General features: G+C 35.1%; 2 protein-coding genes across 3 annotated transcripts in view; one reads left to right on the forward strand and one right to left on the reverse strand.

The window, feature by feature from the left end:
- Positions 1 to 11,357: 11,357 nt before the first annotated feature.
- Positions 11,358 to 23,279, reverse strand: LOC133421764 (protein SCO1 homolog, mitochondrial). 2 transcript variants are annotated; one of them, XR_009770697.1, is made up of 8 exons: positions 23,054 to 23,279; positions 21,035 to 21,139; positions 20,586 to 20,676; positions 16,323 to 16,520; positions 15,340 to 15,432; positions 14,006 to 14,121; positions 11,680 to 11,907; positions 11,358 to 11,557 (listed from the first exon to the last, which is right to left on the reverse strand). XR_009770697.1 is itself a non-coding variant. In XM_061711523.1 (7 exons), exons 1-7 carry the CDS (start codon positions 23,210 to 23,212, stop codon positions 11,773 to 11,775), a joined length of 897 nt encoding a protein of 298 aa, XP_061567507.1. In that variant the 5' UTR covers positions 23,213 to 23,279; the 3' UTR covers positions 11,358 to 11,772. The 2 variants fall into 2 exon arrangements, 1 of the variants encoding a protein (XP_061567507.1); XM_061711523.1 differs by having other exon boundaries at positions 11,358 to 11,907.
- A 2,700-nt stretch (positions 23,280 to 25,979) lies between these two features.
- Positions 25,980 to 27,841, forward strand: part of LOC133421917 (serine/threonine-protein kinase SBK1-like) — a 15,260-nt gene continuing 13,398 nt past the window's right edge. Inside the window, exon 1 of the mRNA XM_061711716.1 lies at positions 25,980 to 26,073. The gene's annotated coding sequence lies outside the window, so the exon portion shown is untranslated. The remainder of the gene's footprint in view (positions 26,074 to 27,841) is intronic.

The raw sequence follows: 27,841 nt of genomic DNA on the forward strand, positions 1-27,841 counted from the left end.
GGGGGGGGGGGGGGGGGGGGGGTCTTTTCAGTTATTTTCAGTTATTTACTAATTTATAAAATTTTCATAACATGTTTATAACACAAAGGGGGGGTCTTTTCAGTTATTTACTAATTTATAATATTTTCATAACATGTTTATAACACAAAGGGGGGGGGTCTTTTCAGTTATTTACTAATTAATATTTTCATAACATGTTTATAACACAAAGGGGGGGGTCTTTTCAGTTATTTTTAGTTATTTACTAATTTATAAAATTTTCATAACATGTTTATAACACAAAGGGGGGGGGGGTCTTTTCAGTTATTTTGTTATTTACTAATTTATAAAATTGTCATAACATGTTTATAACACAAAGGGGGGGGGGTCTTTTCAGTTATTTTGTTATTTACTAATTTATAATATTTTCATAACATGTTTATAACACAAAGGGGGGGTCTTTTCAGTTATTTTCAGTTATTTACTAATTTATAAAATGTTCATAACATGTTTATAACACAAAGGGGGGGGGTCTTTTCAGTTATTTTGTTATTTACTAATTTATAAAATTTTCATAACATGTTTATAACACAAAGGGGGGGGGGTCTTTTCAGTTATTTACTAATTTATAATATTTTCATAACATGTTTATAACACAAAGGGGGGGGGTCTTTTCAGTTATTTTCAGTTATTTACTAATTTATAAAATTTTCATAACATGTTCATAACACAAAGGGGGGGGGTCTTTTCAGTTATTTTCAGTTATTTACTAATTTATAAAATTTTCATAACATGTTTATAACACAAGGGGGGGGGTCTTTTCAGTTATTTTCAGTTATTTACTAATTTATAAAATGTTCATGACATGTTTATAACACAAAGGGGGGGGTCTATTCAGTTATTTTCAGTTATTTACTAATTTATAAAATTTTCATAACATGTTTATAACACAAAGGGGGGGGTCTTTTCAGTTATTTTCAGTTATTTACTAATTTATAAAATTTTCATAACATGTTTATAACACAAAGGGGGGGGTCTTTTCAGTTATTTTCAGTTATATACTAATTCATAAAATTTTCATAACATGTTTATAACACAAAGGGGGGGGTCTTTTCAGTTATTTTCAGTTATTTACTAATTCATAAAATTCTCATAACATGTTTATAACACAATTGGGGGGGTCTTTTCAGTTATTTACTAATTTATAATATTTTCATAACATGTTTATAACACAAAGGGGGGGTCTTTTCAGTTATTTACTAATTCATAATATTTTCATAGCATGTTTATAACACAAAGGGGGGGGTCTTTTCAGTTATTTACTAATTTATAATATTTTCATAACATGTTTATAACACAAAGGGGGGGGGTCTTTTCAGTTATTCACTAATTTATATTTTCATAACATGCTTATAACACAAAGGGGGGGGGGGGTCTTTTCAGTTATTTACTAATTTATAATATTTTGATTTCATGTTTCTAACACAAAGGGGGGGTCTTTTCAGTTATTTACTAATTTATAACACATTTATTAAATGTTTATAACACAAAGGGGTGGTCTTTTCAGTTATTTACAAATGTATAATATTTTCATAACATGTTTATAACACAAAGGGGGGTCTTTTCAGTTAATTACTAATTTATAATATTTTCATAACATGTTTATAACACAAGGGGGGGGTCTTTTCAGTTATTTACTAATTTATAATATTTTCATAACATGTTTATAACACAAAGGGGGGGGTTTCAGTTATTTACTAATTTATAATATTTTCATAACATGTTTATAACACAAAGGGGGGGGGGTCTTTTCAGTTATTCACTCATTTATAAATGTTTTATAACATGTTTATAACACAAAGGGGGGGGTCTTTTCAGTTATTCACTAATTTATAATATTTTTATAACATGTTTATAACACAAAGGGGGGGTCTTTTCAGTTATTTACTAATTTATAATATTTTCATAACATGCTTATAACACAAATGGGGGTGTCTTCTCAGTTATTTACTAATTTATAACACATTTATTACATGTTTATAACACAAGGGGGGGGTCTTTTCAGTTATTCACTAATTTATAATATTTTCATAACATAAGGGGGGGGGTCTTTTCAGTTATTTACTAATTCATAATATTTTCATAACATGTTTATAACACAAAGGGGGGTCTTTTCAGTTATTTACTAATTTATAATATTTTCACAACATGTTTATAACACAAAGGGGGGGGGTCTTTTCAGTTATTCACTAATTTATAATATTTTCATAACATGCTTATAACACAAAGGGGGGTGTCTTTTCAGTTATTTACTAATTTATAACACATTTATTACATGTTTATAACACAAGGGGGGGGTCTTTTCAGTTATTCACTAATTTATAATATTTTCATAACATAAGGGGGGGGTCTTTTCAGTTATTTACTAATTTATAATATTTTCATAACATGTTTCTAGCACAAAGGGGGGATCTTTTCAGTTATTTACTAATTTATAATATTTTCATAACATGTTTATAACACAAAGGGGGGGGGGTCTTTTCAGTTATTTACTAATTTATAATGTTTTCATAACATGCTTATAACACAAAGGGGGGGGTCTTTTCAGTTATTTACTAATTTATAACACATTTATTACATGTTTAAAACACAAAGGGGGGGGTATTTTCAGTTATTCACTAATTTATAATATTTTCATAACATGTTTATAACACAAAGGGGGGGGTCTTTTCAGTTATTCACTCATTTATAAATGTTTTATAACATGTTTATAACACAAAGGTGGGGTCTTTTCAGTTATTCACTAATTTATAATATTTTTATAACATTTTTATAACACAAATGGGGGGTCTTTTCAGTTATTTACTAATTTATAATATTTTCATACCATGCTTATAACACAAATGGGGGTGTCTTCTCAGTTATTTACTAATTTATAACACATTTATTACATGTTTATAACACAAGGGGGGGGTCTTTTCAGTTATTCACTAATTTATAATATTTTCATAACATAAGGGGGGGGGGTCTTTTCAGTTATTTACTAATTTATAATATTTTCATAACATGTTTATAACACAAAGGGGGGTCTTTTCAGTTATTTACTAATTTATAATATTTTCACAACATGTTTATAACACAAAGGGGGGGTTCTTTTCAGTTATTCACTAATTTATAATATTTTCATAACATGCTTATAACACAAAGGGGGGTGTCTTTTCAGTTATTTACTAATTTATAACACATTTATTACATGTTTATAACACAAGGGGGGGGGTCTTTTCAGTTATTCACTAATTTATAATATTTTCATAACATAAGGGGGGGGTCTTTTCAGTTATTTACTAATTTATAATATTTTCATAACATGTTTCTAGCACAAAGGGGGGATCTTTTCAGTTATTTACTAATTTATAATATTTTCATAACATGTTTATAACACAAAGGGGGGGGTCTTTTCAGTTATTTACTAATTTATAATGTTTTCATAACATGCTTATAACACAAAGGGGGGGGTCTTTTCAGTTATTTACTAATTTATAACATATTTATTACATGTTTAAAACACAAAGGGGGGGGTCTTTTCAGTTATTTACAAATGTATAATATTTTCATAACATGTTTATAACACAAAGGGGGGTCTTTTCAGTTATTTACTAATTTATAATATTTTCATAACATGTTTATAACACAAGGGGGGGGGTCTTTTCAGTTATTTACTAATTTATAATATTTTCATAACATGTTTATAACACAAAGGGGGGGTCTTTTCAGTTATTCACTCATTTATAAATGTTTTATAACATGTTTATAACACAAAGGGGGGGGTCTTTTCAGTTATTCACTAATTTATAATATTTTTATAACATGTTTATAACACAAAGGGGGGGTCTTTTCAGTTATTTACTAATTTATAATATTTTCATAACATGCTTATAACACAAATGGGGGTCTTTTCAGTTATTTACTAATTTATAATATTTTCACAACATGTTTATAACACAAAGGGGGGGGTATTTTCAGTTATTTACTAATTTATAACACATTTATTACATGTTTATAACACAAGGGGGGGGGGTCTTTTCAGTTATTCACTAATTTATAATATTTTCATAACATAAGGGGGGGTCTTTTCAGTTATTTACTAATTTATAATATTTTCATAACATGTTTATAACACAAAGGGGGGGGTCTTTTCAGTTATTCACTTATTTATAAATGTTTTATAACATGTTTCATAACATGTTTATAACACAAAGGGGGGTCTTTTCAGTTATTTACTAATTCATAATATTTTCATAACGTGTTTATAACACAAAGGGGGGTCTTTTCAGTTATTCACTAATTTATAATATTTTCATAACATGCTTATAACACAAAGGGGGGGTCTTTTCAGTTATTTACTAATTTATAATATTTTCATAACATGTTTATAACACAAAGGGGGGGTCTTTTCATATTTTCATAACATGTTTATAACAAAAAGGGGGGGGGTCTTTTCAGTTATTTACAAATGTATAATATTTTCATAACATGTTTATAACACAAAGGGGGGTCTTTTCAGTTATTTACTAATTTATAATATTTTCATAACATGTTTATAACACAAGGGGGGGGTCTTTTCAGTTATTTACTAATTTATAATATTTTCATAACATGTTTATAACACAAAGGGGGGGGGTCTTTTCATATTTTCATAACATGTTTATAACAAAAAGGGGGGGGTCTTTTCAGTTATTTACAAATGTATAATATTTTCATAACATGTTTATAACACAAAGGGGGGTCTTTTCAGTTATTTACTAATTTATAATATTTTCATAACATGTTTATAACACAAGGGGGGGGTCTTTTCAGTTATTTACTAATTTATAATATTTTCATAACATGTTTATAACACAAAGGGGGGGTCTTTTCAGTTATTCACTCATTTATAAATGTTTTATAACATGTTTATAACACAAAGGGGGGGGGGTCTTTTCAGTTATTCACTAATTTATAATATTTTTATAACATGTTTATAACACAAAGGGGGGGTCTTTTCAGTTATTTACTAATTTATAATATTTTCATAACATGCTTATAACACAAATGGGGGTCTTTTCAGTTATTTACTAATTTATAATATTTTCACAACATGTTTATAACACAAAGGGGGGGGTCTTTTCAGTTATTCACTAATTTATAATATTTTCATAACATGCTTATAACACAAAGGGGGGTGTCTTTTCAGTTATTTACTAATTTATAACACATTTATTACATGTTTATAACACAAGGGGGGGGGTCTTTTCAGTTATTCACTAATTTATAATATTTTCATAACATAAGGGGGGGTCTTTTCAGTTATTTACTAATTTATAATATTTTCATAACATGTTTATAACACAAAGGGGGGGGTCTTTTCAGTTATTCACTTATTTATAAATGTTTTATAACATGTTTATAACACAAAGGGGGGTCTTTTCAGTTATTTACTAATTCATAATATTTTCATAACGTGTTTATAACACAAAGGGGGGTCTTTTCAGTTATTCACTAATTTATAATATTTTCATAACATGCTTATAACACAAAGGGGGGGTCTTTTCAGTTATTTACTAATTTATAATATTTTCATAACATGTTTATAACACAAAGGGGGGGTCTTTTCATATTTTCATAACATGTTTATAACAAAAAGGGGGGGGTCTTTTCAGTTATTTACAAATGTATAATATTTTCATAACATGTTTATAACACAAAGGGGGGTCTTTTCAGTTATTTACTAATTTATAATATTTTCATAACATGTTTATAACACAAGGGGGGGGTCTTTTCAGTTATTTACTAATTTATAATATTTTCATAACATGTTTATAACACAAAGGGGGGGGTTTCAGTTATTTACTAATTTATAATATTTTCATAACATGTTTATAACACAAAGGGGGGGGGGGGTCTTTTCAGTTATTCACTCATTTATAAATGTTTTATAACATGTTTATAACACAAAGGGGGGGGGTCTTTTCAGTTATTCACTAATTTATAATATTTTTATAACATGTTTATAACACAAAGGGGGGGTCTTTTCAGTTATTTACTAATTTATAATATTTTCATAACATGCTTATAACACAAATGGGGGTGTCTTCTCAGTTATTTACTAATTTATAACACATTTATTACATGTTTATAACACAAGGGGGGGGTCTTTTCAGTTATTCACTAATTTATAATATTTTCATAACATAAGGGGGGGGGGTCTTTTCAGTTATTTACTAATTCATAATATTTTCATAACATGTTTATAACACAAAGGGGGGTCTTTTCAGTTATTTACTAATTTATAATATTTTCACAACATGTTTATAACACAAAGGGGGGGGTCTTTTCAGTTATTCACTAATTTATAATATTTTCATAACATGCTTATAACACAAAGGGGGGTGTCTTTTCAGTTATTTACTAATTTATAACACATTTATTACATGTTTATAACACAAGGGGGGGGGTCTTTTCAGTTATTCACTAATTTATAATATTTTCATAACATGCTTATAACACAAAGGGGGGTCTTTTCAGTTATTTACTAATTTATAATATTTTCATAACATGTTTCTAGCACAAAGGGGGGATCTTTTCAGTTATTTACTAATTTATAATATTTTCATAACATGTTTATAACACAAAGGGGGGGGGTCTTTTCAGTTATTTACTAATTTATAATGTTTTCATAACATGCTTATAACACAAAGGGGGGGGTCTTTTCAGTTATTTACTAATTTATAACACATTTATTACATGTTTAAAACACAAAGGGGGGGGGTATTTTCAGTTATTCACTAATTTATAATATTTTCATAACATGTTTATAACACAAAGGGGGGGGTCTTTTCAGTTATTCACTCATTTATAAATGTTTTATAACATGTTTATAACACAAAGGGGGGGTCTTTTCAGTTATTCACTAATTTATAATATTTTTATAACATGTTTATAACACAAATGGGGGGTCTTTTCAGTTATTTACTAATTTTTAATATTTTCATACCATGCTTATAACACAAATGGGGGTGTCTTCTCAGTTATTTACTAATTTATAACACATTTATTACATGTTTATAACACAAGGGGGGGGGTCTTTTCAGTTATTCACTAATTTATAATATTTTCATAACATAAGGGGGGGGGGTCTTTTCAGTTATTTACTAATTTATAATATTTTCATAACATGTTTATAACACAAAGGGGGGTCTTTTCAGTTATTTACTAATTTATAATATTTTCACAACATGTTTATAACACAAAGGGGGGGTTCTTTTCAGTTATTCACTAATTTATAATATTTTCATAACATGCTTATAACACAAAGGGGGGTGTCTTTTCAGTTATTTACTAATTTATAACACATTTATTACATGTTTATAACACAAGGGGGGGGGTCTTTTCAGTTATTCACTAATTTATAATATTTTCATAACATAAGGGGGGGGTCTTTTCAGTTATTTACTAATTTATAATATTTTCATAACATGTTTCTAGCACAAAGGGGGGATCTTTTCAGTTATTTACTAATTTATAATATTTTCATAACATGTTTATAACACAAAGGGGGGGGTCTTTTCAGTTATTTACTAATTTATAATGTTTTCATAACATGCTTATAACACAAAGGGGGGGGGTCTTTTCAGTTATTTACTAATTTATAACATATTTATTACATGTTTAAAACACAAAGGGGGGGGTCTTTTCAGTTATTCACTAATTTATAATATTTTCATAACATGCTTATAACATAAGGGGGGGGTCTTTTCAGTTATTTACTAATCTATAATATTTTCATAACATGTTTATAACACAAAGGGGGGGTCTTTTCAGTTATTTACTAATTTATAATATTTTCATAACATGCCTATAACATAAGGGGGGGGGGGTCTTTTCAGTTATTTACTAATTTATAATATTTTCATAACATGTTTATAACACAAAGGGGGGGGGGTCTTTTCAGTTATTCACTAATTTATAATATTTTCATAACATAAGGGGGGGGTCTTTTCAGTTATTTACTAATTCATAATATTTTCATAACATGTTTCTAACACAAAGGGGGGGGGGTCTTTTCAGTTATTCACTAATTTATAATATTTTCATAACATGTTTATGACACAAAGGGGGGGTCTTTTCAGTTATTCACTAATTTCAGTTATTTACTAATTTATAATATTTTCATAACATGTTTATAACACAAGGGGGGGGTCTTTTCAGTTATTTACTAATTTATAATATTTTCATAACATGTTTATAACACAAAGGGGGGGGTTTCAGTTATTTACTAATTTATAATATTTTCATAACATGTTTATAACACAAAGGGGGGGGTCTTTTCAGTTATTCACTTATTTATAAATGTTTTATAACATGTTTATAACACAAAGGGGGGTCTTTTCAGTTATTTACTATTTCATAATATTTTCATAACGTGTTTATAACACAAAGGGGGGTCTTTTCAGTTATTCACTAATTTATAATATTTTCATAACATGCTTATAACACAAAGGGGGGGTCTTTTCAGTTATTTACTAATTTATAATATTTTCATAACATGTTTATAACACAAAGGGGGGGGTCTTTTCAGTTATTTACTAATTTATAATATTTTCATAACATGTTTATAACACAAAGGGGGGGGTCTTTTCAGTTATTTACTAATTTATAATATTTTCATTTCATGCTTATATCACAAAGGGGGGGGTCTTTTCAGTTATTTACTAATTTATAATATTTTCATAACATGTTTATAACACAAAGGGGGGGTCTTTTCAGTTATTTACTAATTTATAATATTTTCATAACATGTTTATAACACAAAGGGGGGGGGGTCTTTTCAGTTATTTACTAATTTATAATATTTTCATAACATGTTTATAACACAAAGGGGGGGGTCTTTTCAGTTATTCACTAATTTATAATATTTTCATAACATGTTTATAACACAAAGGGGGGGTCTTTTCAGTTATTTACTAATTTATAACACATTTATTACATGTTTATAACACAAAGGGGGGGTCTTTTCAGTTATTTACTAATTTATAATATTTCCATAACATGTTTATAACACAAAGGGGGGGGGGGGGGTCTTTTCAGTTATTTACTAATTTATAATATTTTCATAACATGTTTATAACACAAAGGGGGGGTCTTTTCAGTTATTTACTAATTTATAATATTTTCATAACATGTTTATAACACAAAGGGGGGGTCTTTTCAGTTATTTACTAATTTATAACACATTTATTACATGTTTATAACACAAAGGGGGGGTCTTTTCAGTTATTTACTAATTTATAATATTTCCATAACATGTTTATAACACAAAGGGGGGGGGTCTTTTCAGTTATTCACTAATTTATAAATGTTTTATAACATGTTTATAACACAAAGGGGGGTCTTTTCAGTTATTTACTAATTTATAAATGTTTTATAACATGCTTATAACACAAAGGGGGGGATCTTTTCAGTTATTTACTAATTTATCATATCTTCATAACATGTTTATAACAGAAAGGGGGGGGGTCTTTTTAGTTATTTACTAATTTATAATATTTTTTATAACATGGTTATAACACAAAGGGGAGGGGTCTTTTCAGTTATTTATTATTTATTTATTTTTTTTCATTTTCCGCCCAGATTTCGGTTCGCTACTCCTACAGATTTCGGATGACCCGGGCGAATTATATATCAAAATGTGTGTCTCGATCGGGAATAGTGTGCTATGACTTTTGATGTTGAAATTCCCATTTTTCCCAAAGTTATTCCCAAAAAAACGGCCAAAAAAACCCATTCAAAGCGGATGGGAAAAAGTGAAAAAAAGCCAAAATTCACCTTTTTTCTAAGTCACCTAACTTTCTCATACTTGCACATAGAAATGTCATTCAAACTTCAAAACGGAGGAAAACTTCACCAACCAGTTTTTTCCTAAGATGTACACTTTTCAAGATATGAGCACACAAGCGAGGACTGGAAATCACTTTTTCGTCAAATCTAGAGTGCGGATGTCGGTTACTAAGGTGGGAGAAACAGTAAAAAAAATAACCTGAATTTTTATTTGTAACTCGAGCTCACGGCCAAACCGTAAAAAGGAGAAAAATAATTTTTGGTCAGAATGTAGACATAGGTGTTGGGATTCATAAAATGTGACATTGACAGGCGGGGTATGCACAAAATTTAAACGGGGGGAGGGGGCTAGAGCCTGTCTCGGTCTCCATTGGCTGTAATGTAATCAAAAGTTTTCTTCAAAGAATCTCACTCTGTCTTCGCACTGAGCTTACTCACTCATTTTAATGAATATTTGAAAAAAATTAAGATTGTCAGAATCTGCCGGCTTCCATGTCTCTCACGATGTTTTCGTTTTTCTGCTATGAGCTACGGTTTGATCACAAATCAGTGATTTGAGACCTTGTTAGAAGCTAAAATCTGGGTTTTTCCTCACAGCCAAACCGGAAGGTTCTGAAGAGAGGTTCTTGTTCAGCTGCTGACTCATTGCCTCAGCCATAATTGGTCACATGACTCAGTCTATAATATACTTTAACCTGTAAAATGGAGACGCCTCAAAGAATTCTGTGAAATCTGACCACTGACCTTTGACCCCCAGTCCTGCAGCCTCACAGCCGGGAAGCTGGAACCGGTTCATGGTATATATATATTTTATATATATTAAATACCCCCCCTCTAAATGCCATATATTTTGAAGTAAATATCCCCCCCACACACACACACAACTTTTGAATGGTTTGACAGAGTGGTGGGTGGTGTAATCGGACTCGGTTTTGAGTCCTTGACTATAATTGGTGCAAATTAGTCCCGCCCCTTTTTCTGATTGGTCGATCCCAATTTTTTGCAATAAGTTTTGAATGGTTTGACATAGAGAGTCGTGGGTGGTGTCATCGGACTCAACATGGACACAAATGGGCAGCAGCCCCCCGTGGCACTCTCGAAATTTCTGCGAGGAAATTTTTCTAGTTATTACTATTATTACTATTATTACAGTTATTATTATTATTATTATTATTATTATTATTATTATTATTATTTTGTGTAGCCTCATGATAATTGTGTTCTTTTTGTATATTATGTTAAAAGGCAAGATAAGCTTTATGTTTCAAACCCAGACCTTTTCGGTCAAAATAATCACAATGTTGACCAGGGAAAAACCTGTGGATGTTTGTATCTTGTTTGTTGATTTTTATGCTTGTGATTGACAGAAATAAATATTAACTAACTAACTAACCCGAAAAGCTTAAAAACCACCAGAACTTCACCTTCAACTGGACCTGATCCGAGCCACGAAAGGTATCGACCCGATCCCTTCAGGACAAACTCAATCAACGCTGACCATATTTAACTTAACGTACGGTTTTTATTTCAAGTTTACACACAAAGACGTCCTTGTGGACCCATCCTGGAAGTCCTGCAGGTCCCGGAGGTCCTGGAGGGACCGGTTCTCCGGTACTGACGGGTCCGGCTGCAGGGTCACGACCCGCCGGGAGTCCAGTGTCTCCGTTAGAACACCCTCCATCCGCCTGGCGTCGGATTCACGCTGAGGAACCGGGCCAGACGGGTTTAAAACAGAACCACAACCAGAGAGAATCACGTTGTTATAATCCGGGGATTAAAAACACTTCCACTCGTTTTTTTTATCCCTTTAAAAAGTCACTTTACAAAGTGGCCGTGGCTTCAGACGGGTCCGACGCGCCGGGACCGACGAGGTCCGATGTTCCGGGGCCGGACGTGGGCCGAAGCCGCCGCCGTCGTTCACTTCTCCTTCCGGAACTTCCTCATCTGGGCGGCGATGGCGCCGGTGATCTCCGCGCTGCGCTTGTTCTGGCCGAAGTACTCGAGGAAAAGCCCGTCGGGCCCCACCAGGTACATGATGATGGTGTGGTCCACCTGCAGACACAGGGGGAACATGCACTTTAATCATTTTTGTTTTCAAATTGTATCATTTATTAATTTTGTTGAATATTTGTGAATTTTATCTCAATTAGTTGTTTATTTTATTGTTATTAGGGCCCGAGCACTGACAGTGTGAAGGCCCTATTGTATCTGTAGGAATTGTTGTTTTTATTTTTCTCGTTTTTCTTCTGACGAAAGGAGGGCCTTTTTTTCCCCCCTAAATGTGCCCCAAAAGTCACCAAATTTTGCACGCAAGCCAGGCGAAAAATTGGATATTTAATGGTTTGCATTAATGGGCGTGGCCTAATGGCTCCACAGCTAGAAAACTTTGTGCCTCAAGCCCCACAATACGGTTTGACGCACATGCACGAAAATCGGTACACACCTGTATCATGTCGCAACTTAAAGAAAAGTCTCTTGGCGCCATGGCCGACACCGAACAGGAAGTCGGCCATTTTGAATTAATCGTGTCATTTTGCCGCAATTTATGCCATTTTCACGTTTCGTACTTTAACGAAGTCCTCCTAGCAGGATCGTCTGTTCGACATAAAACTCGCTCAGGAGACACAAAAGATGTTAACCATGAAAAGTTATCAAAATCGTGAGTTTTCGTGAAATGGTGTGGCCGTCGCGACGCGTCAAACTTCAATGTTCATCACATCTTGCAACTTTAATTATATATATATATATATATATATATATATTATTGCCAGTGTTGGGTGTAACGCGTTACAAAGTAACGCGTTACTGTAACGAGATTACATTCGCCAGTAACGCAGTAATGTAACGCGTTACAGTTGTAATTTGGGTAATCCCGTTATAGTTACTCTAAGACAAGAAAAAATACGTTACATTAGTTACTTTAAGCTTTTCAGCTACATGTGGAACGGGAGAACAGAAAAGAAAATCAAACTTGCCTTTCAAGCGTCTTCAGGCGTTGCACTGCAACACTTGTCTGACTTGAGGCTGATTTATGGTTCTGCGTTAAATCTACGGCGTAGGGTACGCAGCGACACACACCGTACGGTGCGCGTCGCCGCATTCCCTACGCCGTAAGTTCTGCGTTGGTGTAACGCAGAACCATAAATCAGCCTTTAACGTGATCTTACGGGATTTGACGGGATTTGACGGGACTTCTGGTGCTGATCTGGGCACTGCAGTAATAAAGTTCCAACTAAAGGACTGTCTCAGAAAATTAGAATATTGTGATAAAGTTCTTTATTTTCTGTTATGCAATTAAAAAAAACAAAAATGTCATACATTCTGGATTCATTACACATCAACTGAAATATTGCAAGCCTTTTATTATTTTAATATTGCTGATTATGGTTTACAGTTTAAGATTAAGATTCCCAGAATATTCAAATTTTTTGAGATAGGATATTTGAGTTTTCTTAAATTGTAAACCATGATCAGCAATATTAAAATAATAAAAGGCTTGTAATATTTCAGTTGATTTGTAATGAATCCAGAATGTATGACATTTTTGTTTTTGTAATTGCATTACAGAAAATCACAATATTCTAATTTTCTGAGACAGTCCTGTACATGTTGTTCATTGGCAATCGAGTTATGGTGCAGCTCAGGTGATATTGCGGAGTAATCCAAAAGTAATGTAACTAGTAATGTAACTAGTTACTTTCAGCAACCAGTAACTAAGTAGTGTAAGGGATTACTTTTTTTTAAAGTAACTAGTAATATGTAATGGATTACTTTTTTTGAGTAACTACCCCAACACTGATTATTGCCTGCTCACTTAAATATGTTACGTTATATCTAGCTCTTATATTGCATATTACAGAAACCCCCCATTTAATTTTAAGCATTTCTTTTTTTTTTTTTGAGTATAAAAGGCACAAGATGACCTGGTGGTTTATAAGCTGTGGTTGCGCTGAATTCTTCAGTTGGCAGTTAACACCGGGACCAGTAAAAGCCACTGACGATCAGCCGACTCACATTTCCGTTTTTATATTTATTCTTTCAGAATAAATGATTTTCTAAAATATGTCACCCTATGAGTCAGTTTGCACTCTGTGGGCGTAACACAGACACAGGGGGAGGTGAGTTCTGGGTTCCCGAAGCTTGAACTCACGATGTAGTCGTTGTCCTCGTCCTTGGGCCCCTGGCTGTAGTAAACCCGGTAGGCCCGAGAAACCTCCTCCACCTGGGCCGCCGCCCCCGTCAGGCCGATCAGCTTTGGGGAAAACTCTGGAAGAGAGAAAGAGGGGCGGGGTCAGGGGGGCGGAGCTACGAGCAGCAACCGCTTCAGGAGCTCAACAACAACACAGCGTTTACAGACAGTTGAGATGAACTTCCTCCAGAGTTGACCCCTCCCCTCGTTACTGGGCCCCCTCCCCTCGTTCCGTTATTCAGCTAAAACCGCTCCGAGGAAAGTTGGAGGTCACGCTCCGATGAAGCAACAGAACCACATCGTCTGCAAAAAGCAGGAGCTGAAAGTCCGTTGAACCGATCAGATTTCCCCAGAAAACCTCTTTTTAACAACGTCTCCAGATTCCTGCTCCGACGAAACCACGATGATCTCGGATCACAACGATGGGAGAGCTGTCAATCAAAGCCGACCACATGACCGTTCAGCACCAGCGAAGTTAGATTTATGAATGTGCAGCTCATTTTCGGTTTATAAAAAAAAGATTTGTACAGCAATCTTTGAAAGTTACAAATGATAATGTTTATTTGTTTTTGTTTGTTGCTGTTCTCTGATATTTATATATATATATATATATATATATATATATATATATATATATATATATACATATATACATATATATATATATAAAAAATGTCTTTACTACTATATATGTAAACCTTATTGGTCCTCCTTTTCTGGTTTAGTTTTGCTATTGTTTGTTTGTATGTAGGACAGGCATTAATATAAGCACTATGCTTCTGCCTGTGCCTTTTCAGTCACTAATTTTTCGATAATGTTTGTGTTGATAATGCTTGCAGTGTGATGTGACTGAATAAAGAATTTCAATCAAAAAAAAAAAAATTCAATCAAGTGCTGCGCTGCCCCCCGGTGGTCAGACGTGGGGACGGCTCCTGGTAGCTTTAAGGTGGACTGAGTGGACACACCTGAGTGGAACAAACGGGTTAATCAGCTCTTTTTAAGGGTCAGTTCTGACTGTAGCTCTGGACTGTGGTGTTAAAGGTTTCCATGGTAACGTGTGTTGACGCTCCGTCCATCTCTGCTTCCCAAAGACTCGGCCTTTTCATCCTCCTGAACCGAATCATCGCGACAATCAACCCTTATGAATAACATCATGTCCTTCTTTCGTCTCCTCACTAGTGCTGCGCTGCTGCTACGTGGAGTTTGTTCAAATTAGACGAAGCCGGGGAGAAGAATACGACATAAAAACTGAGAGTCAGGAGCAGGAATGTGCCCGGGTCATGTGACGTCCGTACCTTTCACGTATGCAGCCATGGCCTCGGGGGTGTCTCTGGCGGGGTCGATGGTGATGAGGACGGGGGTCAGGTTGGGGAGAGACTGGATTCTGTCTGCAAAGTCCAACACAAACAGGATGTTTATTGAAGCGTTTTTACTAGATTTGTAGTTCTCCACACCGGTCTTGGTCTCCAGACCTCTTTTTTGTGGTCTCGACATTTTCCTACGTCAATGTCGTGAGGTTCGTTGGCTGAAGCCCCGGCTGCTCACTGAGAAGAGTAAATACAAACTTACAAGGTAGAGTCTACAAAAGTATTCAATAACGCCTGAAAAAGTTGCTAAATTTGCTGTTAGTTGCTTTTCTGGGGGGAAAAAGTTGGTTTGGTGGTCGGTTTTATTTTTTCCTCACATTCCGTTTTTATTTTTTTTCCATTTTCGGTCTTTTTCGGGTTTTTAATTTTTGAGAATTTGGGTTTTAGCATTTTATGCAATTGTAACCCCAAGACAGTATAGAAAGTAATGGAATATAGACAATGTACGCAATTATAACTGAAAACTTATTTTGCAAAAACATTGTGTCCAACAAAACATTCCTTTTTTGGCATAAACACAAAAATACCAAAAGTTGTAATGTAATGATGGAAAAAAAATAAATTAAATTAAAAAAAAAAAAATAATAAAAAAAAAAAAGAAAAATCGATCTTGAGACATACGAATTGATTTTTTTAGAATTAATATGAGAATCGATTTAGAAACGGAAAATCAATTTTTTTTCAACACAGGCCTATTGAATACAAGCTCATATGGAAACTAGCTGAACCAGGATGGAGCTGATGTTCTACAATCATGCAGGATCAGGAAATAACTAGGTGTGGTCTCGGTCTGGAGCTGAACTAGTCTTGGTCTTGGTACTCTCTGGTCCTGGTCTTGTTTTGGTCTAGATTCTCTCTGGTCTTGGTCTCAGTCTGGACTACCAGTCACCAGGACAGAAGGGTTTTCTCACCGATCTCGTCCACCACCTCGATCATCTTCTCCAGCTCGTCGGGGCAGATGTCGGGGCAGTGCGTGAAGCCGAAGTAGATGAGAACCCACTGGCCCAGGAAGTCCTCGCTCTTACACGGCTTGTTGTTGTGGTCGACCAGCGAGAAGGGCCCGCCCAGCGCCGGCCGCCCGATCGACTTGTTCCGCTCTTTTTCAATCACTGCAAACACAGACATCACGGTTACTGCTCATCGCTCGCCTGGCCAGACCAGTGGCGTAGCCACGGGTGTGCCAGTGCCACCCACAGAGACAGCTGGCACACCCAAAAATGTGATGCTTTTTTTTTTGTTTTTTGGTATAGTCTTACTAACGTGTTGTATTCTAAATCTAGGCTATTAGTATGTAATCATGATGTTCAAAATAATTCAAAATAAAAAATCTTATTTTTGCATGTAAAACCCCCCGTCAGGCGATGTGTCGCGGCAGCTGGACTGTTAAACCTAAATTATGGTTCCGCGTTAAATCGACGGCGTAGCCTACGGTGTAGGGTACGGGGCGACGCACAGCGATATTTTACCGTTCACGATATACCGTCAAAAAAATTCCCCACGATAAGAAATTGCCATCTCGCGGTAAAAACGATAAAGAAAGGAAGGAAGATGAAAGAAAGAAAGAAAGAAAGAAAGAAAGAAAGAAAGGAAGGAAGATGAAAGAAAGAAAGAAAGAAAGAAAGGAAGGAAGATGAAAGAAAGAAAGAAAGAAAGAAAGAAAGAAATGAGCCTGAAAGAAAGAAAGAAAGAAAGAAAGAAAGAAAGAAAGAAAGAAAGAAAGAAAGAAAGAAAGAAAGAAATGAGCCTGAAAGAAAGAAAGAAAGAAAGGAGCCTGAAAGAAAGAAAGAAAGAAATGAGCCTGAAAGAAAGAAAGAAAGAAATGAGCCTGAAAGAAAGAAAGAAAGAAAGAAAGAAAGAAAGAAAGAAAGAAAGAAAGAAAGAAAGAAAGAAAGAAAGAAATGAGCCTGAAAGAAAGAAAGAAAGAAAGGAGCCTGAAAGAAAGAAAGAAAGAAATGAGCCTGAAAGAAAGAAAGAAAGAAATGAGCCTGAAAGAAAGAAAGAAAGAAAGAAAGAAAGAAAGAAAGAAAGAAAGAAAGAAAGAAAGAAAGAAAGAAAGAAAGAAAGAAAGAAAGAAAGAAAGAAAGAAAGAAAGAAAGAAAGAAAGAAAGAAAAGAAAGAAAGAAAGAAAGAAAGAAAGAAAGAAAGAAAGAAAGAAAGAAAGAAAGAAAGAAATAAAGAAATGAGCCTGAAAGAAAGAAAGAAATAAAGAAATGAGCCTGAAAGAAAGAAAGAAATAAAGAAATGAGCCTGAAAGAAAGAAAGAAATGAGCCTGAAAGAAAGAAAGAAATGAGCCTGAAAGAAAGAAAGAAAGAAAGAAAGAAAGAAAGAAAGAAAGAAAGAAAGAAAGAAAGAAAGAAAGAAAGAAAGAAAGAAAGAAAGAAAGAAAGAAAGAAAGAAAGAAAGAAAGAAAGAAATGAGCGAAAAAGAAAGAAATGAGCCTGAAAGAAAGAAAGAAATGAGTCTGGAAGAAAGAAAGAAAGAAATGATGATGAGATAGGTTTATAGTTACAAAGGTGGAGTTGAATTAGTATTTTTTTTTAATCGTCATTTTTATCGTTATCGGGATAAATGCCAGAAATTATCGTGATAAATTTTTTAGTCCATACCGCCCATCCCTAACGTACGGTGTGCGTCGCCGCGTACCCTACGCCGTAGGCTCTGCATCGGTGTAACGTGGAACCATAAATCAGCCTTCAGACAACTCATCAAACGGATGGCGGACATGAGTTCCCGTCCATTATTGAAGTCTCAGACTCCTGCGACAAAGATGTTTTATCCAAGATTAACTGTTTGCATCGTATTCTGATAGCATTGCCTGTTACAAGTTGCTCCGTGGAGCCTTTTTTCAGTCGTCAACAGGACCAGAGCCGTCAGAGCGACGACGCTCACAGAGAGACTGAGGAGCCTCTCGTTGCTCATGTTTGAAAAAGATTTGAAATGTGCATTTTCTGTATTTAACAGCGTTTGTGTGTAATGTATATGATTAATAACAGCAGCACGTCATTGATTAGGCCCCTCTGCTCCTTCACCCGCCCCCCCCCTCTCTCCTCCCCGACACACACACACTAGTATGAGCTGCAGCTCCAATGCGCGCCCCCTCGAGCACGCGCTGGAGCGCGAGTGTTTTGGATTGACGGTAACTTTATGGAGAGGTAGAAAAAAAGAAGAGAGGAAGAGAGACAAAGAATCGAGTGATTGACTGCTCCTTGCAGAAAGAAACTTGCCACTGAGGCGATTGGCTTAAGGTTGGCCTGATGGTTTTATAATGAAACCATCAGGCCAACCTTAAGCCAAATAGTTGTGTTCTGCCTCTGGTTAAATAGCTTTGTTGATCATGCGTAATGTGGATACGTTATGGCTCTGAGTGCATGAGTGTTATATTTCACTGTTTGCTTCATTGGGTAGCTATGTGTGTGGGTGGTTATGTTTTTGTGATGTTTTTTTTAGGACATGCATAAAGTGTGGTTATTATATTACTTATTATATTAAATATATTATTATAGTTATATATTGAGAGCACACACAACATGTGGATATGTTTTGCACTGTTAATAATGTTGGATATACATGCTTTTGAATGTTTGTGGAGGTGTAACGTCTAGTTTTGTTGAAAAAAAATTTGGCACACCCAGTCTTTGCTGCTGCACACCCAGAGTCTCTTTTCTGGCTACGCCTCTGGGCCAGACACTCTGGTCCGGTACGTCCTGGACCGGCGGCTGTGACTGGCACCAGGAACCATAGACATATATAAAGGCTAGATGACTCGTCCACGCTGCTGCCAATGCAGAGCGACGTCGTCACACGGCGGCCATCTTGCCACAGGAGAGCTCGCTCAGAATAACATTGTGTTCAATGGAGCATGTACTGCTTAAACAACCTTAACTTGCTCAATTCTCAACAGATTTTCAAACAGTTTGGTTTATCATGAACGTCAGAGATGTAGTTATGACACTGCATACTTGTGAATAATTATAAACATTGAACAACGTACTTTTATATGAAAATAACCAGAAACAGATAGCTATGACATGGTTTTCATATTTATTCAATATTTCTATAGTATTCTTAGTAATATTTATAGTTACATTATAACATATATATATATTATTACCATATAACATATATATATATATATATATATATATATATACATATTATTACCATATAACATGTATTCATATGACATAACATATTAATATATTATTACATTATGATGTATTTACGTCATGACATTACATTACATATGTGTGTCTATATATATATATATATATATATATATATATATATATATATATATATACACACCTCTATCCATTAAGTGTAATGAGATTTTTTTACTGAAATGAAACATTTTAACTAGAAATAAGACAAATATTCTTGTTAAGATTTTGAGTTTTTGCAGTGATCCATGTTACTTATCCTGTGAAGGACAGAGTCATATTGATAAGTTCAGAAAAGTGTTTTTTATTGTTGTGTTTTGATGTATTTGATGTAAGCCCAGTGGATATTTAAAGCTTACAGAAGGCTGCATTTCACTGCTGCTATGTCATTCCTGCAGTATTTCTGCAGGTGTTTTGGTCACTGCTATTATTTGTAATATATTATATTATTTGTAATCAGCACAAATTATCTGTCCCCATATGATAAAATCCACCATCCCCCCTGATTTTTTTTTTTTACAACTTGAGTACTGGTGGTCACCCTTGATAACTTGGGCAGGTAACGTTAGTTAGTGGTGATACACAACTATTGTATATGCTGCATGATTAGGTCGTTTTTCGCAACGAAGAGATACAATTTCAACATGTCCAAGCATCCCGAATCATACCCACGTTAATGACGTTTATGATGAACCAATCCGTTTGTAAATCCGTCAAGATTTCAGCAAGTTATGAGTATTTTTGTCTGTACAGACCACTCACCCTCCAACAGCAACAACTATAGCGCACGCATGCGCATCAGAGAGTCTCCTGTGGCAAGATGGCCGCGGGTGAACGACGCTGGAGACTCCGCCGTGAGTCATCTAGCCTTTATATATGTCTATGCCAGGAACCATGAACCAGGAAGCCCATGTGAAAGATTTTCACAGTAAAATGCAGAGCAACAGTTCTGCACCGGTTGAACCGAGCCGTGGATGCGTAAAGCTCTGGACACCAGACGGTGAAATACTCACGTTCTTCCTTTTCCTTCTTGAAGTATTTCATCCCTCCCAGCAAGGATCCTCCGATCGCAAACGTTATTGCTAAAGATTTCCACGTGACGGGCTTGAAAGAGGAAACAGGAGCCGTCAGACACGTGCGGAGATTTAATTGAATTGAAATTTTATTTTGAACATGAAACAGTAGTGAATATAAAACAATAATAATCAATAATAAATAAATGTAAATAAGAAAACAAAATAAACAAAAATATGAATAAAAACATGCATCCATCATTATTAACATGCTCGAAAACTCGAAGCATTTCTTCTTTGAGTTTTCGTTGCATCGAGTTTGGTTAATCACTCAGCCGTGACACGCCCACCTGCTGTCAATCACAGCTCCGCTGGCCAGGTGACATCACAGGGGGCGGGGCTACATAAAGCAGGGTTGGGGGAGTCCGTGACCCCCCAGGGAGACTCACCCCAGACTTCTTGGTCTTCTCTTCTTTGGAGGGCGGGGGGGGCAGCGAGGACAGAGATCTGCAGCCGGGTTGAAGCCATGAAGTCGCTCTGCAGGTTTGACTCACCTGGACAGGTGAGAACATGCAGCTTCATTCATCACACTTTTCATTCAACAACATCGTATAAACCAGGGCGTCTACAGGTCTGACCAGGGGAAATGTATGACTTTTTAATGCCATTTTCAAACTAAATTTAAGACCAAAAAGACAGGTCATTTTAGAAGTCCAGCGCTGAGGTCGAGGTTGCCAGATCTGACAGGTTCCAGCCCAAACGCGATGTAAAACTCGCCGAAATAATGAAAAACCAGCTAACATCATACATTCTCTATGTTAAAACTGTAAATGATTACATGCATAATAAACTTCAAGCTTCACAACACCACTAAAGAGCCAAAAGAACTTCAGGCTCCAAAACAAAGACTACAATTATGTAAATTAAATTAAATATCAGTGAGTTTATTGTGTAATTTTCTACTTTTCTATGCCAAAATGGAAACTTTTATTTAATAATTTCTCCTAAATATTTAGTAGAAACCAGGAAAAACAGTCCAAATTTTAATCAACCTGCCCAGTCCTATATTTTTCAGCTCAAGGTCAAATGAAGCCCAACTGGGCTGAAACCCGCCCAACCTGGCAACCCTGACGTTGTCAAGCAAGTGCGTGTCTAACAACCGGTAAATAAATGTATTTCTCCTCAAAACGATATAATAAACCTTTCCCTTTTTAAAGTGTAAAAAACGTTTTAATTATGATGCCATAATGGAAACGTTTTTGTTAATAAATTCTCCTAAATATTTAGTAAAAACCAGGAAAAGCAGCCCAAATATATATTTTTCCGCCCAATTGGGCTGAAACCTGCCCAACCTGGCAACAAAGGTTAAAGATTCTCCTCAAAACGATGAAATAAACATTTTAATGATGACTGGATACATTCGCTCTAAAATTAAGACCCTTGGATTGAGATTTAAGACCAATTAATTTAATTGTTTTTTTTCCAGTCTTTTTTTTTTTTTCTTTATTAACATACAGTATACACAAAAGACGACATCGAGTTACAATATGTATCTAGGTGTGTGTGTGTGTGTGTGTGTGTGTGTGTGTGTGTGTGTGTGTGTGTGTGTGTGTGTGTGTGTGTGTGTGTGTGTGTGTGTGTGTGTAAATAATAAAATGAAAGTAAATAAAGAATATTAATTTGAAAAAATACATAAATAAATAGATAATTATCATATAGAGTGATATAATATAGCACGATATAATATAAAGTAATATATGTAATACTATAATGACACATAATAAATAATAATAATTTTTATATTATAACATAACAAAATGATATCACCATACTATAATATATAAAAAAATAATAATACTATAATATAACATCCCATGAGATCTCGTAAAATAATATAATATACTATAAAACAATATATCATGATAATGCCAAGAATAATTATTAGAATTAGATTTGTTAATATATATATATTGCAATGCAATGCAAAGATTTAAGACCAATTAAGACATTTAAAGGCCTTTTTTTAGCAAAAATTGAATTTTAAGACTTTTTAAGGAGTCTTTAAGGCCACCCTGTACAATTTCCTATTTTAATACAATATTTTACGAGTTTATGAACATATTGGGACATTTTAGGCAAATACAGCCTCAGGTTAACACATAATGTTTTTCCCCATTATATATTTACCAAATATGACACACATCACTGCATCAATTATTATGGCAAACAGGTTTATTATAAGGAGGAGGATCATTACTTTCTATACAATTTAAATGTTTTTTAATGCCATTTGTGCACATAGAAATGACGCCGAAAGTTAAAGCACTAGTTATTTCATGTTATTAAACAACAAACATCCACAAACTGTGGTGTTATCGGGTTTCTGAGTGAATTGAGTGCAGAATCAGCTGATTTCTGAACGGAGTCTGGTGTTGTGTTTCCGGTTTCCGGGGACCGGCATGACCTACCTGGCACCGGCCGGCTCTGCGCGGGGGCAGCGGCCTCGGCTCCGGGCCGGCTCGGCTCTGGACCAGGCCGTGGGTCAGCCGGACGGCTCGGTTCTGCAGGACCCGGCTCTGCAGCAGGGTTCTGCAGCCCAGACCGGGACAGAACCAGCTCGGAACCATGTTGGACCTCGACGGCAGCCAGGAAGTGATTCCGGGGCTCCGCCGCTCTGGGATCAGCGGTTGTTGTTACTGACCGGTAAATAAACGGGGATTAATCACAGCAGCTGATCTGGGACCTGCGGACACGCGGGTTACTTAACGGGCTGTGACGTCACGGGTTTCTTCTTCTATCATCTGTTTGTCGGGCTGCTCTCTGCTGCCCCCTACAGCCGAACACTAGAACAAACCTCTCAACATTGGACGAACAGTTACCTACTAGTTCTTCTTTAGAAAGCAATTATATACGGAAGAGTATTAGGGCCAGGCAGGAGAAAAAAATATTTGAGGGGGGAAGATTTTTTTTATTGTGCACTTTGAGAAAAAAGTCGAAATGTCGAGATTAATGTTCAAATACAATTTCAAGAATAAAGTCGAAATTTCGCCTTTTTACTCAACATTTCAACTTTATTCATGAAATTTGGACTTTTTTCTCAACATTTCGACTTTTTTCTCGAAGTGCATAATGACAAAAAAAATCTTCCTCCTCTAAAATATTATTTTTTATTTTTTATTGAAGTGCATAATGTCGAGAATAATGTTGAAGTACAATTTCGAGAAAAAAGTCGAAATGTCGAGATTAATGTTGAAATACAAATTCAAGAAAAAAGTTGAAATTTCAAAAATAAAATTTCGCCTTTTTTCTCAACATTTCAACTTCATTCACGAAATTTTAACATTTTTCTCAACATTTCGACCTTTTTCCTCAAAATTGTACTTCAACATTAATTTCGATTTTTTTTCGACATTTCAACTTTAAAACCTCTTCGACCTCTAAAATATTATTTTTATTTTTCGCCTGCCTGGCCCTAATACTCATCCGTATAGAAAATACATTTCAAAGAAAAAGAAAACAAAAAAAAACATTGGAAGAAAATAAAATACCAATTTGCTTTAAAATCATTAAAAGGACATGCAGAGCAAAAGATTAAAATGTAATGTGTATTATCATAAGCACAGGAGGAGAGAATTGTTTTACAGTTGGGGCTGATTTCAATTCAGCTTATTCCAGTTGTGTGCAGCTTTACAGCCAAAAGCTGTTTCACCAAGTACAATTTCGAGAAAAAAGTCAAAATGTCGAGAAAAAAGTCGAAATGTCGAGATTAATGTTGAAGTACAATTTTGAGAAAAAAGTCGAAATGGGCTTTTAAGTTCAAAGCCCCCTCAGATTGAAACAACCTACCCATCAATATAAGAGAACTCATTTCATTACATTTCTTTAAAAACTCACTATTCTCCAATCTCAATAAACCATGTAGTTGCCTCTGGTGGTATTGCCTTCTCATTTTATTAATTTTTTTTTTTAATACATAATGTATAATATATATTGTATAATAATGATGATGACAATGACTATTATTAATATTGTTGTTCTTGTTGTTATTGTGTCATATGCAGTATTTACTTATGCTCTTCGGGTGTGGTAGGTCTTGGGGACTGGTGTGTGAGAGCCTTATATGTTATGTATTATGTATGGGCCTTGGTCCTTACGTCCTTTGGAGGGAAAAAGAGGTGGACTTGACATTAATATTCTCTCAGCGGTGAATCCAGGAAATGTCGTCGCGTCTGCTGCCCGGCCGCCTCACATCTGCAGGACGGCTGTTTCCTCTGCTGCTGAGACACGGGCGACTTCCAGATGTTTGCTGGTGCAGATGCAGACGCCTCCGCCGTCCTGCCAACCGCAGGACCAGAGACAGCCAGAGGAGACGTCTAGGAAGATTTGAAGCATTTTGGCTTCACGTCATTTATTTTGCATCAAATCACAACGACATTTCGACCTTTTCTCGAAATTTCAACTTTTTTCTCGAAATTGTACTTCAACATTAATCTCGACATTTCGACTTTTTTCCCGACATTTGTTTTTTTTTCTCGATATTGTACTTCAACATTATTCTGGACATTTGGACTTTTTTCTCGACATTTGGACTTTTTTCTCAACATTTTGACTTTTTTCTCGACATTTGGACTTTTTTCTCGACATTTCAACTTTTTTCTCAACATTTCGACTTTTTCCTCGAAATTGTACTTCAACATTATTCTCAACATTTTGACTTTTTTCTCGACATTTGGACTTTTTTCTCAACATTTAGATTTTTTTCTCGACATTTCAACTTTTTTCTCAACATTTAGATTTTTTTCTCGACATTTCAACATTATTCTCAACATTTCGACTTTTTCCTCGAAATTGTACTTAAACATTATTCTCAACATTTCAACTTTTTTCTCAACATTTAGATTTTTTTCTCAACATTTCGACTTTTTCCTCGAAATTGTACTTCAACATTATTCTCAACATTTCGACTTTTTCCTCGAAATTGTACTTCAACATTATTCTCAACATTTTGACTTTTTTCCCGACATTTCGACTTTTTCCTCGAAACTGTACTTCAACATTATTCTCAACATTTCGACTTTTTCCTCGAAATTGTACTTCAACATTATTCTCAACATTTTGACTTTTTTCTCAAAGTGCACAATGAAAAAAAAAATCTCCCTCCTCTAAAACATTATTTCTATTTTTCTCCTGTCTAACCCTAATATTCTTCCCTACAGAATCACATTTTAGGTGGAAAATGTACATTTCTCCGGTCCGTGGTGACGTCACGGTCTCGGAGGGGGCGCTCCGCGCTCTGATTGGCTCCCTGGGTGCGGTGGGCGTGTCCTCGGGCGGACAATAGAGGCGGCTGCGGGGACGCGCTGCGGGGACGCGCAGGGTGACGGGACGCGCATCGGGGACGCGCAGCGGCCGGTGCAGGTTTGCAGCTGCGGAACAAAAGCCCGCTGGGCTCGAACCCCCGGTACCGGTACCGGAGCAGGAGACGCAGGTAGGAAGCGCATGCAATGCAATTTAATTCATTTATTCTCTGTCAGAAGCTGTTCCTTCATCCTTAAACGTCTCGAACAGCCCAGAAAACACGAAATAGAGATTATATCTGCCAAAGAAAAGCAGAAAACCATCAAATGTGACATTATTTCCTCTTTATGTCCCGTTTTTGTTTGGAAATTCAGGTTTGCTCTTCAGGACAAAGGTTCAGTTAATCATCATAAACGTGAACCAAGGAATCATTTAGAATAGAAATAGAATAGAAAGCCTTTATCATTAGACTGGTACCATGAGATTAGGCAGCAGCTCCGTAAAAGTGCACACATGCAAAGACTATGGAAACAAAGACTGTAAAAAACAAAATGAGAAACAGGAAACAAATATATATACACTATGAAAATGAGTGAATGAGAGAATAATAATGCACATAATGGATGAAGAATATTGCACATAAATGAGTAAAGAATCTTGCACATAATGGATAGAGAATATTGCACAGTATGAGGTAGTTTATTGGTATAGAAAGTTCACAGCTTTGGGGAAGAAGCAATAATCTGTTAAAAAGTTAAAATGCCACAAAATAATTTCATAACCGGTAAAAAATAAGTTCAATTCTCTGAATACTGTTAAACAAATATTGCTAGAGTATTAAAAAAAAGTGGTAAATAAAATAGAAATGATGCATCTTTATTTTCATGGTTCTTCTTTTTTTTAGTATTGTTTATTTATTTATTTTTTTAAATGTTATTATTATTTTTTTACCTTGTCTGCACATATATTAATGGTTAATACCATGCTGGTAAAGAACCTAAAGCATATATATGTGCATTTTTTATATAAAATATATATGATATATTTTTAAATATGTCACATATATTTATTTTATTAATATATATATATATATATAATATAATAGTATATATATAATATATATATATATAATATAATAGTATATATATATATAATATAATAGTATATATATATATAATATATAATATATATATATATATATATATATATATAAATATATATATATTTTTTTTTCACATGACCCGGTTTCAGCCAGACGTCCTCACATGTGTCTCCAGGAGACTCTGGTCCAGGTCCAGGTCCATGTCCAGGTCCATCAGGGACCGGCAGGTTTCCAGATTAGCATCCCTCCACCTCCGTGCTTTAGTGGGTCTGAAGTGGTTCTGCTGGTTCACTCCAGACCTGGTTCTGGACCTGAACACCAGACTGGTTGTTACCGAGTGGGTTGTGAAAGGCTACTTGTCAGTAAGAAATACCCTTAAATGACATCAGACTGAGGCAGGCTTGCAAAAAAAAGTCATGTTTTAATATGGTTCCAGGCCTGGACAACTTAGATCTTTCAACAAAAACAAAGCAACTCAAAAAACAGAAATCATAGTTAAGCAGAGGTGTTGGCATCAACCTCTCCCCATGGCAGCCCCCTCTGTACTGAACCATTTCCTCTTTATATGCTCCTGTCTCCACCCTGGCAAAGCAGTCAGCAAATCACAACCTTAGACACAAGGTGCTCCCATTAAGCAATCAGAGCTCAGGCAATCATGGCCGCTCCCAAATTACTGCATCTGCATGGAAATACACAAGTACAGCAGTTATATGACATGTCACAGCAGAATGTGCACCTTCTGTGGGACTGAAATCAAACTCCTTATACTTGCTCATGAAAACCATAAAAGAAACTACTCTGACAGAGTCTGCTCTGTCACATTTCTTACCCCCTCTCCTTCTGGGTTGTGCATACC

This window comes from Cololabis saira, chromosome 21 (assembly GCF_033807715.1).
Source record: "Cololabis saira isolate AMF1-May2022 chromosome 21, fColSai1.1, whole genome shotgun sequence".
Classification (NCBI taxonomy): domain Eukaryota; kingdom Metazoa; phylum Chordata; class Actinopteri; order Beloniformes; family Belonidae; genus Cololabis; species Cololabis saira.